This window comes from Chlamydomonas reinhardtii, chromosome 6 (genome assembly GCF_000002595.2).
Source record: "Chlamydomonas reinhardtii strain CC-503 cw92 mt+ chromosome 6, whole genome shotgun sequence".
Lineage (NCBI taxonomy): Eukaryota > Viridiplantae > Chlorophyta > Chlorophyceae > Chlamydomonadales > Chlamydomonadaceae > Chlamydomonas > Chlamydomonas reinhardtii.
This window is the reverse complement of record NC_057009.1, coordinates 2,684,939-2,699,952: the sequence shown is the minus strand read 5'-3', so window position 1 is coordinate 2,699,952 and position 15,014 is coordinate 2,684,939. Positions and strand designations below refer to the sequence as shown.

The 15,014-nt window shown below is 63.1% G+C and overlaps 3 protein-coding genes across 3 annotated transcripts; 1 reads left to right on the top strand and 2 right to left on the bottom strand.

Annotated features, from left to right (window-relative positions):
• Positions 1 to 89: 89 nt before the first annotated feature.
• Positions 90 to 4,491, bottom strand: CHLRE_06g270400v5 (uncharacterized protein). The gene is made up of 9 exons (XM_043062930.1): positions 4,071 to 4,491; positions 3,888 to 3,989; positions 3,656 to 3,711; positions 3,442 to 3,502; positions 3,079 to 3,314; positions 2,600 to 2,852; positions 1,751 to 2,221; positions 1,431 to 1,535; positions 90 to 784 (listed from the first exon to the last, which is right to left on the bottom strand). The coding sequence occupies exons 1-9, from the start codon at positions 4,080 to 4,082 to the stop codon at positions 452 to 454; spliced, it is 1,629 nt and encodes a 542-aa protein (XP_042923636.1). The 5' UTR covers positions 4,083 to 4,491; the 3' UTR covers positions 90 to 451.
• A 54-nt stretch (positions 4,492 to 4,545) lies between these two features.
• CHLRE_06g270350v5 (uncharacterized protein) lies at positions 4,546 to 11,291 on the bottom strand. The gene is made up of 10 exons (XM_043062929.1): positions 10,892 to 11,291; positions 10,410 to 10,484; positions 10,030 to 10,136; positions 9,730 to 9,784; positions 9,464 to 9,605; positions 9,101 to 9,211; positions 8,820 to 8,902; positions 8,439 to 8,586; positions 7,824 to 8,197; positions 4,546 to 7,564 (listed from the first exon to the last, which is right to left on the bottom strand). The coding sequence occupies exons 1-10, from the start codon at positions 11,114 to 11,116 to the stop codon at positions 6,923 to 6,925; spliced, it is 1,962 nt and encodes a 653-aa protein (XP_042923635.1). The 5' UTR covers positions 11,117 to 11,291; the 3' UTR covers positions 4,546 to 6,922.
• A 130-nt stretch (positions 11,292 to 11,421) lies between these two features.
• On the top strand, positions 11,422 to 14,997 carry CHLRE_06g270300v5 (uncharacterized protein). The gene is made up of 5 exons (XM_043062928.1): positions 11,422 to 12,417; positions 12,642 to 12,812; positions 12,988 to 13,337; positions 13,590 to 14,033; positions 14,230 to 14,997. Exons 1-5 carry the CDS (start codon positions 11,671 to 11,673, stop codon positions 14,681 to 14,683), a joined length of 2,166 nt encoding a protein of 721 aa, XP_042923634.1. The 5' UTR covers positions 11,422 to 11,670; the 3' UTR covers positions 14,684 to 14,997.
• Positions 14,998 to 15,014: the final 17 nt, after the last annotated feature.

Genomic DNA, 15,014 nt, shown 5'->3' with positions numbered 1-15,014 from the left:
AAGCTTGGGGCTCCGGTGGCGGTTGGCATCATCTAGTGTCCCGCGGAGTGGTCGGGCTGAGAAGCAACGTGCTTCACCGGAACGTCTCAAGCTTATGTTTTCTAGTAGCAAGAGTGTTTTTCAGGAGGTTTAGCGTGCGCCCGGTACACTGCCCGCCTGTTCCGAGCCGTAGACGCACGTCGGCGCAGAGGCGAGCCCGGCCCCTGTCCACGTCTTAAACCTCATCAATTGATAAAAGCTCAGAATTCCTCTGTATACATGCAGCTCTAGTTCTCATAGCATCCGACCTGGCGGCCCTACGAACGCCCGGCTGGCGCGTGCTCGGTTGTCCCTCGCGAGTTCATGGCTGTCCACCCCCCGCCCCCCTCTCCAAAACCCTAGAGTCCCCACGCCTGTCCCGCCCCTCAGCAAGCCACCCCCCTACACCCCCTTCCACTACCCATACATCCCTCTACGGCTCAAACGGCTGCCCAAACAATGGTCGCTGCCCCGGCCCCGGCCGCATCCGCAACACCTGCTCATCCCGGTACCGCGCCAGGGGCAGCGCCCGCGGAAAGTCGCTCAGCTTCGGCTGGTAGGTAAACGCAGCTGCCAGGCGCTTCAACACAGCTAGCCAGTAGCAGGCACGGCCCTGGGACCCCAGCATGCCACGAGCGAAGGCGGCGCCGGCCGCTGCAATCGCCTGTGCGGCGTCTGGGTGCTGGGACGCCCACGCGGCCTCGGCGTAGAGGTCCTCTGGGTCGCGGCGCCACCAGGGCAGGTAGTGCTGACGTGGCTGCATCGCCTGTTGTGGAGGGAGGCAGGAGCAAGGATGTGATGTACGGCATGGGTGGCGGTGGGTAGGGAGGGCGAGAAGATGGAAGCGAGGAGGAGTGGGAGGGGAAGGCGCGCGGGGAGAGGTCGAGCGGGAGGTGAAGGGGTGGTGAATATGGCTGGGGAGGCCGAGCGACCAAAGTTGTAGCCCATTGTCCCCCCCTACAATCCACTAATACGGGTGACTGCAGCGCCAGCGGGGGTGCGGGTGTGTGTGCCGTGTTTGGACTCAAGGGGAACAGGAAGCGCGATATGGTGTGTGGCCAGTGCCGGCGAAGATAGAAGCGTGGAGGGAGGGTGGGGCGGCCGGGAGGTGAAGGGGCGGCGAATGCAGCCGGGGAGGCCGAGCGACCGAATCCATACCCACCGGCCCCTACAAGGCTACAACCCGCCTTGCAAATTGCCCTCCACACCGTGTCCCGCCTCCCATCGCCTGCCTTCACCCACACCCCTCTGCACTGCAGCACCCTACCCCAACTCCAACACTGCCTCCCTCGTCCCTCCCTCCCTCCCACCCGTGTTTGTTTGGCCCGGGCATATTCCCCTTCAAACCCCTCCCCAGTAAGGATTGCAACGATGTGCCCCACACCAACCACCCGTCCCCCCTCGTCCCTCACCTGGTGGTAGTAGCCGAAGTACCCGCTCTCCTCGCGCAGCACCACCCCGCCCATTGGCAGTAGCCGCTCCAGGGCGCTGCTACAGCCCGCGCCGTCCACGTGCACCTGTAGGTGTTGGACAGTTAGGTCGGTTGTTGGTTTGATTGGTCGGTTGATTGCTTGGACTGGTTGAAGTCCGGGTGGCCGCATTGCGGGTACAAGGTCGTGGCGTGGGGCTTGAAGCTGAACCGGCATGTGGAAAGTGTATCCAGCACGCAGGTACTGAGGTACCGTACCCCGCCCGCGCCCCAGTAACACAGTAACGCAGTTGACGTACGCACCAGTAGCTTGTGCTGTGCCGCAGCCCGTAGGTAGGCGGGCAGGTGCGGCGCAGTCCGCAGCCGCTCCACCTCCCCGGGCGCATAGCTGCCCGCGCCTGCCACCTCGTCCTCACCCTCAGCCCAGCCGGCGCTGTGTTTCACACCCAGCAGGTAGGCCTGGTGCGCCTCCTCCGCAGTCGCCGCGTCGCCGTCCACACTTCCCAGCACCGACACGCCAGGCGCGGATGCCGCTGCAGCCTGTCCAGAGGTGCCGCCACTGTCTCCACCACCGTTGTAGATGCTGCCGCCACCCTTGCCGCCGCTCGCGTGCTCCGCAGCGCCGTGGGAAGGGCGTGTGCCGCGGCCCCCGCCACCCAACAGCTCCTCGCGAACCAAGGCCAGCGCCAGGTGTCTGGCCGTGTGCAGGTCTGTCAGGTGGTGGTCGGAGGCTGCAGGCACGTGGCCGATATCCACGAGGGAGCGGTTCGCCTTCTGTGTGGCGACATGGGGCATCACAGCATGGGGTATCACCGCATCAGCACGGGTGTGGCCGCTGGGCAACGGCACATCAATTTGCCATTATCCGTACTGCTACTGTATTAATCCCCGCCGCCAGGAGCAGCTGTGGTATCCCAGTGCTCGACCGCACGGCATGAACTGAGTTGGACCCTTCATCTCCCGTACCGCCCATTCACCTCCCGTACTGCCCATTTGCCTCCCGCACGGCGCACGTGGCCGGCCGAGGGCGGACGTCGCTCTCAGCCCCCGCAGCTCGTCCCTCCCTTTCCCAGCCCGCTGCTCGGCATCCCTTGCCCCGTACCCCTACCCAAGCTACCGGAAAAACCCCTCAAGGCACACACCCGAACACACCTCGGTGATTCCCCACAGGTGGCGGCGCACAAAGCACCTGGTCTCCCCGGTGCCGCTGCAGATGCGCATGTCACCAGTGCCGTAACGGTACGTGGTACGGTCCCGTGCGTGGCGGGAGCGCGCGACGCGCAGGTCGTATCTGCCGTACGCCGCCGGGTTGCGGCGGTCCCACGGCGCCAGCTCCCCCGCCGCCGTCAGGTTGCCGGCAGCGCGTAGCACGGTCGTGTCGTACCGCAAGAGGTAGAAGTCATGACTGCGTGTGTTGGGGGGAGAGTGTTTGAGCCATTTCCAGTAAGAAGCGTAAGACGCTAAGATGCAGCCCAGCTGGGAGCGGGCAGAGGCAAGTGTGTACAGCGCGAGTGTGATGGAGCAAATAATGCAATATGCTGAGAGGGGCAGCAGTCGAAGTACAGGACATAGCATGGTGTCCATACGTGCAAAATGACTGCAAGGGAGAGCTGCGAAGAACACGCACGCACCTGGGAATGAGAATGTCAGGGAACGGCGCGGACTTGCAGGCACGCAGCACAGGGAACGTGCCGTTGGGCACGCCCGGCTTCCCGAAGGGGTGCGTCAGCGCGTGGTGACTGCGAGCCGCGGCCTTGGCGGCACGCGGAGAGCGAGGCTGCTGCCGGCGTTCGTCCTGCGCCTGCTGTTGCTCCAGTAGCGTGCGGCCTTTGGCCTGCTGCTCGTCGCTCTCAGGCAGCACAGGGTTCTGATCCCATGCATCGGCGGCGCAGTGGAAGTGGATGGGCGTGAATACGTGAGCGAGGCAGCAGCACCAGAAGAAGTGCCCGGCCTCCTTGTATGCCGTGCGGTATTTCCAGTTGTCTCGTTCTCACCTGGTTGGGTGTGTCGGTCGTGCTGATAACAAATTCGCAGTCCGGAATCTCCCGCCCGTACCTGTGGAAAGGGAATACAGTACGTATCGCGGTGAGAGACCCAGCAGCATTCCATCTGGCCAGTGGGATCACTGGGATGACCCATGCATGGCTCCCAACATCAACTAGGCAGCTACCCTGCTTCGCTCCGACAGGCACTGACAGGCACACGCACCTCTTCTCCAAGTCCAACAGGACCTTCATGTACGTCAGTTGGCGAGACAGTGATATCTGAATGCGGAGGCGGGCGTGTTCAGCAATGTCCGTTATGAGCTTGGAGCGCAGCAGCAGCGACGACCTGAGATAGGCGGACACCTTGACTAAGGCGCGGGACCGCAGCAGCATCCTACTCCACACCTCAGGCCCCCTGCCACGCCCCCGCCAGAGGCCCGCTCACCCGTGCGCACCTGCCCATACTTGGCTAAGTAGCTGGGTGTGAGCATGTAGGCCTTGCCACCAAAAAAACCATAATGCATCCCACGCTTGAACGGCGTGGCAAAGAAGCGAACCTGCGGTCAGGGCGGCACAGACAGGATACCAGACATTACCAGACATGACTTGCAAAAGTCACAACCGAGTCAGGCGCCTACCGTGTCTGCCATAAGGTCTTCTGTAATACCGCTTGCTTGAAAGAAGCCAACGTCCTTGTCGGCTTGCGGCCAGAGGTCGCCATATGCGTTACATTCGCGCGGCAACGACACGCCAGCATTTTTGGACGCACGGTGTCGATGCCCGTCTGCTATGCGACTCCCTAGAAGCAAAGTTACAGCAACTACAGCTAAGAGGTCATATGGTAGCAGCCTACGGCTCCGAAGAGCTTGAAGGTCAGGTCCGATCAGAAACATCCCGATGATGGCTCACAAGGATGTGGTCGGTGCAAATGCCTCATAAGCTGGTATGGTCGCGACAACAGTATGTTAGTCTGTGGCTTGCGCTTGGTACCTATGCCGACATCTGCACGGTCCTGGCGACACGCCCCCCACAGCCCCCCATTGCGTGCCCCACGGTGCTCCCTCCCACGCTCAGGCTCGCCTTCCCGAGCCCGCGGTGACAAGACTCGAGTCGCGTCACGCCCATTTACAGCGCTCTCGCCAGCGGACTCCCTCAAACATACCGGCTGACAGATACATTATGCCAGGGAAAACAATCCTCTCGCCTGCTATAGTAGACTGCTCCACTCGCTTAGCACCAGGGATGTAGTTCTGCCACTCAGGACAACAACCATGCTTTTAAAGGGTGTTCGCTGACACCCTGCTCTCCAGTGTCATACTGCCTATCTTTTTAGACCTTCGTGGCTTCCCTTTGCCCATGAACTTAGCTACCGCAAGCATTGAACAAGTAAACAACAATTCGATACACTCTTCGCCTCCTGCCTCCCTGCATTGTTTTCAGGTCCCACGCCGACTTGGAGCTGCGTGACGCAGCATGCAGCACCCATGCTTTTCTTGCGCCTACACAGCGCACAGCGTTCACAGTTCTTGCAGCCCCACGACCGGCAAACACACACACGCACATGCCCAAACGCAGGCCACAGTTCCATACGCACCGCACCAGATGGCGCCTACAAACGGCAGGCCTTGGCCTTGGAGATGCCTCGCGTAGACAAGATTGTGGACCTGCCTCGCGTTGGAAACTGGCTACTTTATGCCATCGTCGACAGGCCCGTTGGAGCGGCGCGTGTGCCCCGCCCCCCAAGCGCCTGCCTCTAGTACACTGCAACCAAATGATGTGCAAAATTTGAGGGTGAGCAGGCCTATCGCACCTTCCGTCCCACATCCACAGGAGCGCAACGCCAACGGTGCCGCGCCTCGTGACACCGCTTGCAGTAAACACCACCCGTCCTGTACCCATTGCTTTCTGGAAAGGGTAAAATACCACCCATGTAGCCCTTCGTACCAGACCATTCGCAGCACCGGCGCTACAGCCGATCCAGGCATGCAGCCAACAAGTTGTGGAGCCCCTTGCGTCAACGCCTCGAACTTAATTGAGTCCAAAATTGTTCGAGGGGCCTGACACATGCGATGGCAAGTAAGAAATAAAGGAAACTGCACAGCTATCCACCCAACCATACCAGCATGAGGCTCGGGCCATGTCCTCGTGCGGCGTTACGACACGCCCTAGGCAAAGCACCAATCTCTCCCACACGCGTACACACGCCCGGCATGCGGAGCGCCCGCAAGCTGGGGCGTGTTGAAGAGACGGAAAGCACCAATCAGTGAATAAGATGCAACGGACGCGCAATCTGGGGCAGAGCCTGCATCCATGCGCACTCGCTCCAGCTTGCGCCACGTGTACACACGCTCGCGTGCCGTCCACCCCACGCCCCCTTCACCTGCTGCCCCCTCCACCACCTTTCCCCGCCGCCAGCCGCCACCGCGTGCATCGCTTCTAGACGGCGCTTCGCCCAAGGCCCAAGACCTGAACACAGCGCATGCAGAGTTCACTCAAGCATGCTATGCATTCAGCAACAGGTGTCAATGCGGGTCCCCCATGCTGGATGCCCGTTCTTCACCCTCGCAACGCCAAAGCACCGTGCCAAGGCCTATATGCGGCGCCCATCCACAAACGGTTGCCGGCCGATGACACTTGCTGTATCAGCAAGGCCCCTGTCTTGGCCGGCGACGGCGCACAGCGCATTGTAACTTGGGTGGCCGCATGCACGCATCGCCTGCAAGCACCCCATATTTGGCACGTCCCTCCCGTGCACTTTGAATACACGTAGTCACAGGCGGCCAAAGATACGCCGTGTCTGTTTTTATTTCCCACACCCTTGTCCCCAAAGCAAAATGGGAAAGCGTGAAAGCTGGTATTCTGATTGCGTGACCCCAACACGACCTTAAGTACACATATACAGCGCGACCCAAATCGCAACACCTATCCGGGGAAGTTGTTCAGCACGCGCGTCAGCCTCCTTAAGCTTCAATGAATCAGGCAATTACGCGTGTGAAGTGAAGTGACATGTGTGGATATTGTGGCGTTCTTGCTTTCTCCACGGCCACCTTCTATGTCACAGCCGCGCTCCCTTGTCAGATGTCCACCGCGCGAATCGTGATATGCGTGAGTATGGTTGGTCAGCACCTCAAAGCACTGCTCGTACAACACTGCTCATAAAACAAAAAGAGAGAAACAGCCATACTCCATACCGATAACAAGAATAGGGAGCGGGGCCGCGGCCGGTATGCAAAATTGCTGCCCACAGCTGCCCGCGGCCCGTCGTTCTCCAAAAGCTCTTCGCTACGCGCCCACGCCCGCGCCTCTGCCAGCCAGGGCACAGGACCCCCCCCCCCCCCCCGAGTCAAAACTCCGGTGCGGCGAGGATGGCGGTGCTTGCTGGCTTGCGCGGCCGAGGCCGCCGCACCCGGGCGCCCACGCGCTTGGCACTCACCAGGCACCCGCCTCCATAGCGCGCCTGGCCTTCTAATTGCCACCGCCGCCGCAGCAGCTACACAAGCTGCAGCGCCCCGGCGCTGCCCGTCGGCGCCGCGGCGGTCATGCCCGCGTCTCCGCCACCTCCCGCCGCGCCAGTGGCCCCGCTCCCATGCCCGTTCCCGGCCGCGACCGCGGCAGCCGCCGCCGCGGCGGCGGCGGCAGCCGCCATGGCGACGTTGCTGCCCGAGCCCGCGGACACCTGCTGCGGCTCGCCCCCCATGGGCAGCTCCACCGTGAGTGGGAGCGCCATGCCGTCCATGCTGCTGCCGGGCCCGCCGCGCCAGCGCCACGCCGGTACCACCAGCGTGTCCGCGCGGTTGCGCACGCGCCGCACAAACTCCTTGAAGCGGCTCCAGTTGCCGGGCTCAAACATGGAATCACACATGCGATTGAACACCAGCGATTGGACCTGGGGAAGCTCAATGCCCTCGTGGACTGAGGTATCGAACAGCGAGGCCTCGAGGCGCGCCAGCGCCGACTCGTCAAAGCGCTCGTGCGCGTTCTCCAGGCCGACAGGCACCAGCAGCGCGGCCGCCACCGTGCGCTGCTGCGCCACCTGTCTCTCGGGGTCGCAGCAGGCCTGCTGCGGTGCGATCTCGGAGGAGCGCATCTCCGCGCTGCGCAGTCGCACGCTGATGCCGTGCCGCGACAGCACCTGTCGCGCATAAGGGGAGCGGGAGGGGGCGGTGAGGGTCTGTGTGCGTGTGCGTGGGGGGTCCCTTTGCCATGGCCCTAGTGTGTCGCAGCACTGGGGCAAAGCCCTAGCATGTTTTCTCACATCGTCTCCCGCACAAAACGGCGTCCACATTCTCCCACGCTGCCGCCTCCCACGCTTCCGCTTCTCATGTCTCCGCTCCCACGCTTCGCTTCCCCCCACGCTCGCGGCCCGCCCCGGCCGCGCCGGCGCCCCTCACCTCCATGATGGGCAGGTAGCCGTCCCGACTGGTGGTGTTGTAGAACCCCGCCGTCAGCTCCGGCGCCCGGCTGGCCGTGTTGTACCACCAGTGCACGCCCGGCAACTTGGCGTGCAGCCGCAGCCGCGGCGGCTCCGCCGCAGCCGCCGGCGAGCCCCGCCAGATGCCGTTGCCATTGCCGTAGCCGTTGCCGTAGAACCCTGGCCGCACGCTGCTGCTACTGCTGCTGCTGCCGAAGCCTGCGCTACTGCCGCTGAAGCTGAGGCTGCCGTCGGCCGGCAGTAGCACGTCCCGCGCTATCCCCAGCACCGAGTCGGCGTGCTGCATGAGCATGTCGCTGTACCACTGCAGGAAGAACTTGCCGTACGGCGAGCCTGGAGGCAGCGGGGGACGAACAAGACCGGGTCGGGGCGGACACGTCAGCACCATCCAGCCATCCAGCCAGCCTGCACACGTCTTGCTTTATTCGTCGCAGCCCACACCTCCTCCGGTCCCAACGACGTGCTTGGCCCCATCCTCACATCAACCCTTGGAACAACGAAACGGGACCCCGCCGCTGCCCAGTGCCCACCACACCGTCACCCACCACCCCGCCCGCCCCGCTGCCGCACTCACTCCAGTTGCCGTACTGGTTGAAGAAGCCGGTCTGTTGCGGCCACACCGTGTAGGCGCCCGCGTCGTGCGGCCCGCCCAGGCCCCAGGACGGCTGCGACACCTGGTGGCTGCAGGCGCGCAGGCCCGCCAGCATGTACTTGTCGTAGCACTGCAGGGTGGGGCGGGGCGCAACGGGGAGGTTGTGGGTGCGGTGGCGTGGGTGCAGCGCGGGCGGAGGAGGCGCATGTTGGGGTAGAGCCGTGCCGCGCCAAGATGCGAAACACGGCTAGGCGACACGGCGGCTTCCTCCTCCTCCTCGTCCTGCTGCTCCTCCTCACCGTGCAGCTACACACGGATGCCTACACAACAAGCCAAGGCGCGAGCCCGACAGCACACACGCACCTGGAACTCGCCAATCCCTGGGAAGTTCCAGCGCCGGTCACGTGGGTGTGCCGGGTACTTCAGCTCGCCGTCCGGACCCAAGCCTGAAGCGGAGCCACGGTAACCAGTGGGGGGTCCAGGCACGCCTAGTCAGATGATTGCGCGTAAGGACAGGCGCGGCGAACACAGGCTTCAGCCACACGCTAAGCGTCCTCGACACCTCCCGCCACCACCACCCCACCACCACCACTGGCTGCACGGCCGCCACGCCCCGTTGCCCCCCCCCCCGGCCCCGCACTCACCCACACACACGTCCACAATGGTGCTCCCCAGCAGCGGCTCCAGCTCGACCCGGAACGAGGTCATCAGGTCGCGGTAGCAGGCCAGAGCAGTGCGGCCGTCCAGAGCGGGCACTGCAATGACACCATAAAATTGTTGACAAGACAAACTTGAGGAGACGGCGCCGGCAGTGACACGGTATCCCACGGACAGTGCCAGCCTCGATTGGCACCGTCGGCATGCCTCATGGGAACAAGGGCCTTGCGGCCGCGCTACTCCACTTCCTTTGCTTTCCTTCCCTCCCTTAAGGCCGTCTGCCTCGTCCAGCCCCAGCCCCTCTCCCGCCCCCTCCCTCCACGCAGCCGCCTCCGCCTCCGCTGCCTCACCCTCGTCCACGCCCAGGCTGATGCAGTGTGTGTTGCGCACACCCGCCCGGTCCGTGAAGTAGATGTCGGGGTTGGCCGCGCCCGCCGCCAGCACCCAGGCTGGCAGCGGCACCGCCTCCGTGCCGTGGAAGCACAGGCACACCTGCGGCCCGAGCGTGGGGGCAAGGCAGCGGAGGAGCACAACGGGCTTCCGTCTTGCATTCGTCGGGCTCGGGGATGTTACACTCTGCTACGTCAAATATACCACCGTATATACACGGTCGCACCTGCGCCATGAAGCCCTCATCGCGGATGAGCGCAAACAGCTGCTTGTATGACGACCTGCGTGTGTGCGTGAATGCGAGAGCCAGGTGAGCCGGCCGCATGTAGACTGCAGCTGAGCCCCATCGCCACCAATCCGAATTAGCCCCGAACTACATCATCTATCCGTTGCTGACACATGTACACGGAGGATCGTCGGTCCTTTCTCCATGCATGTCCTCCTCAAGCAGCCATGAGCACAGACAAGTGACACCCACAGACACAGACACGCACGCACTCACGCACACATGCGTACACGCACGCACCAGTCGTACTCCATGGGCGCCGCCCCCTCCACGATGCCCCAGTACACATCCACGCTGATACCATTGATGCCCAGCGCCCGCAGGGCCTTCAGCCCGGAGCGCAGCGCCTGTGTATGTTTGTCACGTGTGTGTGCGTGTGTTCAGATTGATTGCGCCTGACATGGGCAGGCTGCCATTATGACACACTGTGGATCAAGTGCTCTGGGGCTGTGGGCTGCAGCGGGTGGCCAGCGTAGGTAGCAAGGGAGCTTGAACCGCCACTAGCCTCGTGGCTGTGCCGCCTGAGCTGAACAACACACAGGCCACTAAGCGTCCGGCCAGCCGGCTCCTCGCTGCTCCGTTCCGTCCGCAGACGCCCATACCCCACACTTCAAACCCACCTCGTAGTACGCGAATTTGTTTGCCGGTGTCAAGATGTCACCGTCGAGGCAGGTATATAACGGGAGCACGGCCTCCTGCGGAGGAGGGTAGCGTGGAAAACAGGGAAGTGGGGGCTGGGAGTCAGACGAACGGGCGAAGTCAAAGCACCGCGTCGAAACAGCGCGGATTAGCCGGCAAACGACCGTCAAGCCCCCGTCCCTGTCATAACCAAAAGTTCAAGTGTCATCCACTGGTTGGAGGGGCCGCGGCACGACTTGGCACTGCTGAACTCAACAACTTTACGCTCCGGACATAACTACGAGCCCAACGTTTATGCTAGTGCGAGACGCGCTAACGATACGGTAGTGCCACTAATAACAATAATAGGGCGACAAAACCCTCTCTGTGAGGCGGCAGCTTGTGCCATGAATTCGGCAAGCCTCTGGGCCTGGGCCGGTTTCGCGTGACGGTGCGCTTGTTTTTCTGCCCAGTGCAATCTCACCTCATCTACAGTGGACCTCCACGTCGGCGCCGCTGCTCGTGCCGTTGCTCCCGCAGCAACTGGGGTTGGCGACGTCAGCTCTGCGTGTGGTGAACTTGCTATGTGACCGCCGAGGCGCCACCCCAATCGCTTCTGGCCTCTAGAAAGTAGACCAAGTATTGGGCAGCGAGCACTGGCAGGGCTGCTGGCTGCAGCGCAGCATTGCCGGTCTATGGACGCCCGCATTTTGCGGCCCCGCTTTCGCTAGCTTGTATTTATCAGTCTGGACGGTAGTGGATGCGTGTTGGAAATTCAAGTTGCGTTAAAAACACACTGTAGACACAAGCCACGTCATCGTTTAGACCTGCTCAAACGCAGTGGCCTAGTGTCAAAGCGTCAAGGCAATCGCAAAGCGTGTCATACAAAGGACTAGGAATAGGAATAGGAATAAGCAGATTTGCGCAGCCTTGATTGCGATTGCCGAGGCGCCTGGATCCGGCCCAGCCAGGCAACAGAATGCTCGCCTCGGTGGCGCGCTGGCCTACCTAGTGTAGATGCCAGGCCTGTTTTTGATATGTGAAGAATAACTCTCAGTCGTTGCCCAAGGAAACCGGTCAGGTCACCTGACAGTTCCGTGCGCGTGCACCTTGGCCAAAAGCATGCTGAATGAAATGTATGCGATTCAAACTCGCCGCATATGCCTAGTCGTTGAATAGCTCGTGGTGGTGGTGGTGGTTGTGGATGGTGTCAGGGACCTGAGGACGGCCTGCCTGCCTCAGCACCTCAGCTTGACGCCGCTCATGGCGTTGCCCCAGCCCAGAACTGGCAGTCGCTTACAGCTGCAACACTCGCTTTGCAGCTTTGCCCACCCAAGGCGGCATGAGTCGCGGCAGCAGCTCCGGCGACGGGTGTCTTGGCTGACTCCACGGCGCACGCAGCTGCGCACGGCCGCAGACGTTGACGCGAGTGCACTCTTTACAGAGCTTGCGTCAGAGCACTGCGTTCCTCCCATCAATGTCAGTCTCGCACGGACACCAGAGGGCCTCGGCTGGGTGCTGAATCAGAAGGCCTCCAGGCTGCAAGTGGCAACCCGCAGCAGCCGCGCGACGGGCACAGCGGCTGGCGCTCGTCGCCACGTAGACAGCGGTGCGGAAGCGCAACATCAGCAACAGCAACAAGACTCGGAAACACAGCAGCCCACCGTTGATCCGGAGGCACAGCAGCCCACCGTTGTCATCCGCGTGCCGCTGCGCCTGTGCCTCAGCCACGAGGTCCCGGGCTGCTGCCCCGCCGCCCACTCCTCACGTGCGCTGGCGCCAGTGCTCAGCTGCACGGATGAGTCCGCCGCGCCGTGGGAGGTTGTGCTTGCAGCGCTGCTGGTGTGGGCATGGCGGCAGCCGGAGGCTGGGTCTGGCGCCGCAGGGGAGGGCGCAGGGGACGCCAGGAGTTTTGCACACTTCTGGAGGCGATACCGTGCGCTGCTGCCAAGCGCCACACAGCAAACCAGTTTGACGTTTTGGAGGGAGGAGGAGCTGCAGCAGCTGCAGGTGTGTAGGGTCGGGGGTGGGTCACTGCAGAGCATGGCGTTTCAAGAGGCCATGCCATGTGAGGCCGAGTGTCGCACATACTTGGAAGAGCCTTTGATCCTTCCTCCTACTAGAACGGTGCTCCCTAGAACACCTACCCTGGACTTCACCCAAGCCATTCGGCATTCTCCCTAGCTCGGTTCCCTCCACAATCCATCTTGTTACGCGCCTGGCCTCTTCTACAGGATGCCTCCCTGGCGTCCGAAGCGGCGGCATGGCAGGCGACCGTGCTGTCTGCGTATCGGCGCTTCATCGACGCACCCGAGTTCCGCACGGAGGTGGGGCCGGGCGCTGTGACGCTGCGGGAGTGGCTGGAGGCCGTGGGCGCGGTGGAGAGCCGCGCGTTTGGGTTCAAGGTGAGGCGCTTGCTGGTCACGCACACACAGAGGCGCACCGGGCGTGTTGGCTGCTGCGGGGCGGGGGGGGGGGTGTTAAGTTTCTTCCATTTCTGGGGCGCTGGGCCCATTTACCGCTTGCCGTGATGAAGGCATATGCGACAGGCGGTGACGTGCCCGCCCGCAAATGCTGCAGAGCGACGCCGACGGGCGCGAGCTGCATGCGTACGTGCCCTTCTTCTGCCTCGCCAACTACCGGCCGGGCGCGCCCACGCTGCACGTGCTCAGGCTTGAACCGCCGCCGCCTGGGGACGCACCTGGCGAGGCGCCTGTTGGACACGTGGGCCAACGTGCGCGTGCGCAGGAGGGTGCGGAGGCTGCTGCGGGCAATGCAGCCGGGATCGGGGATGCGACGGGATCGGCTTGGCAGCCTACCGCAGACATGGTCGCATTGGAGTTGCCGCGTGTGCCTGATTCAGCGACAGCAGCAGGCACCTGCGCAGAGCAGCCGCAGGTTTACATTGACTATGGCAAGAAGGACAGCAGGTATGCCGCGCGTGGGGTAGGGGCCGGTGTGTAACAAGCTTGAACCCAACGCATAGGCGGAGGGTGACGAAGACGGGTGCGTCGTTGTGGCTGAACTGAAAGCATGCAATCTTGCAAGCACGCTACTGCCCACTATGTGTGCCGCGCTGCTGAGAGAATGGCCATGCTTATGTGGTATCCTTGCGTATGTGTCAAGGAAACGCAAGCGCTCGCGCGTCTGCCAATGCACTGGTGCTCTGTGTGTGTGGACAGGTCGTTGGTGCTGCAGTACGGCTTCGTCATTTACGGCAACCCCTACGACCGGCTGGGCTGGGAAGGCTGCGGCCTGGACTCACAAGACCGCATGCGGCGGGAGTGGGTGCACGAGGCGGCGGAGGCGCTGGCGCACCGGCTGGAGCAGCTGGAGCAGGCGCCAGCAGCAGGCGAGGCAGCGGAAGCGGAAGCGGAAGCGGAGGCGGCGGTGGGAGGGGCACCAGCAACGGCTGCGGCAGCAGGCGAGGCCGGAGGAGGTGCACCTCCGAGCCGTGGCCCCAGTAGACGCGCCGGCCGGGGAGAGGCAGCCAGTGAGGGCGAACTGCCGTGTGCGGGCGAGGCGGCCCTGGTGCGGGCGCAGCTGCTGGGCCCCGGCGGGGCTGCGGCGGCGCGGGTGCGGCTGCGCAGCGCCGCTGCCAGCATCGTTGCCGCTTGCGGCTGGAGGTGAGGCGCCGCAGGATGTTACGAGATGCTAGACGGGGCGATTGGCTGGCAGCCACGGTGCCAGCCTGTGTGTGCTGCGTTCCATGCGTGTGTATGTGTGTTCGTGTGCGGGACTGTGGGCATATGCGAGAGTGTTTGGCTGCGTGTGTGCCGGCGCCCCACTGCAGCGCACCATTTCCCTCCCACCCCCGTACAGGAACTTGCGGGAGCGGCGGCTGGTCACGCATGCCACGGAGGCGAGGGCGCTGACTGCGCTTGCATCATGGGCGCGGGCGAGTCTCGAGGGCTTTCCCACCTTGCTTGAGTCAGACCTGCAGCGTCTGGCAGACATGCGGTCGGGGCCTTCCGGCAGCCCTGCGTCAACTGACAAGGCCACAGCGCTAATGGCCCCAGCGCCAACGAGTAAGGAGCGCGCAGGTCACGGCCGTGGCGATGGGCCTTCGGCCGGGAGTGATGATCCGTGTGCGCATGTTGCAGGGGATGCAGTGGCGGGTTGTAGGAAGCGGGAATTTGAAGCTGCTGTCGGGGACGTGCCGGCGAGGACTGAGGTGGCGTTGCGGTACCGGGTGGAGCGTAAGCTGCTGCTGGGGGCCGCGCTGTTGTTGCTGGGCACCCTGAGAGCACAAGCAACGGCACGGGACGTGACGTAAGGACTAAGGAGGCTCCGTGCATGGCCGGTGCACTGCTGCTAGAGCGGCAAGGCTGAGAGAGAAGGTGGCTTCGGCCTGCCTTTCCATTCGGCGGCATGAGGTACGGAAAGGTGGTTGGCCCCGAGAGTGCCTTTCGTCCCGAACAAAGCAAATACATATTGACTTGTCATGCCAAAGTCTTCATAGGGCCATCTCACCCATTACAGACACGCTTGCGTAACTGGCTCAGTGTGCGTGAAATCTTTCCGCGTCACCTGTCGTCGCGTTGAGACACCGCGGTGCTCAATACTGTTTATAACACGCACTGAATGCTCGCGCTGCAAGATTCCTT

Bases quoted from the DNA above. Each gene is read 5' to 3' on its own strand.
- CHLRE_06g270400v5 (XM_043062930.1), bottom strand. The intron at 3,712-3,887 runs GTGCGCACGGGT...CTCCGCATTCAG, and splicing joins ACTTAGCCAAGTATGGGCAG to ATATCACTGTCTCGCCAACT. The intron at 3,503-3,655 runs GTGCGTGTGCCT...CCCTTTCCACAG, and splicing joins CTGTTGGACTTGGAGAAGAG to GTACGGGCGGGAGATTCCGG.
- CHLRE_06g270350v5 (XM_043062929.1), bottom strand. From the start codon at position 11,116: ATGCGGGCGTCCATAGACCGGCAATGCTGCGCTGCAGCCAGCAGCCCT. The intron at 9,785-10,029 runs GTGCGTGCGTGT...GCACACACGCAG, and splicing joins GCGCCCATGGAGTACGACTG to GTCGTCATACAAGCAGCTGT. The intron at 7,565-7,823 runs GTGAGGGGCGCC...TATGCGCGACAG, and splicing joins GCTACCTGCCCATCATGGAG to GTGCTGTCGCGGCACGGCAT.
- CHLRE_06g270300v5 (XM_043062928.1), top strand. From the start codon at position 11,671: ATGGCGTTGCCCCAGCCCAGAACTGGCAGTCGCTTACAGCTGCAACAC. The intron at 12,418-12,641 runs GTGTGTAGGGTC...CCTCTTCTACAG, and splicing joins AGGAGCTGCAGCAGCTGCAG to GATGCCTCCCTGGCGTCCGA. The intron at 14,034-14,229 runs GTGAGGCGCCGC...ACCCCCGTACAG, and splicing joins GTTGCCGCTTGCGGCTGGAG to GAACTTGCGGGAGCGGCGGC.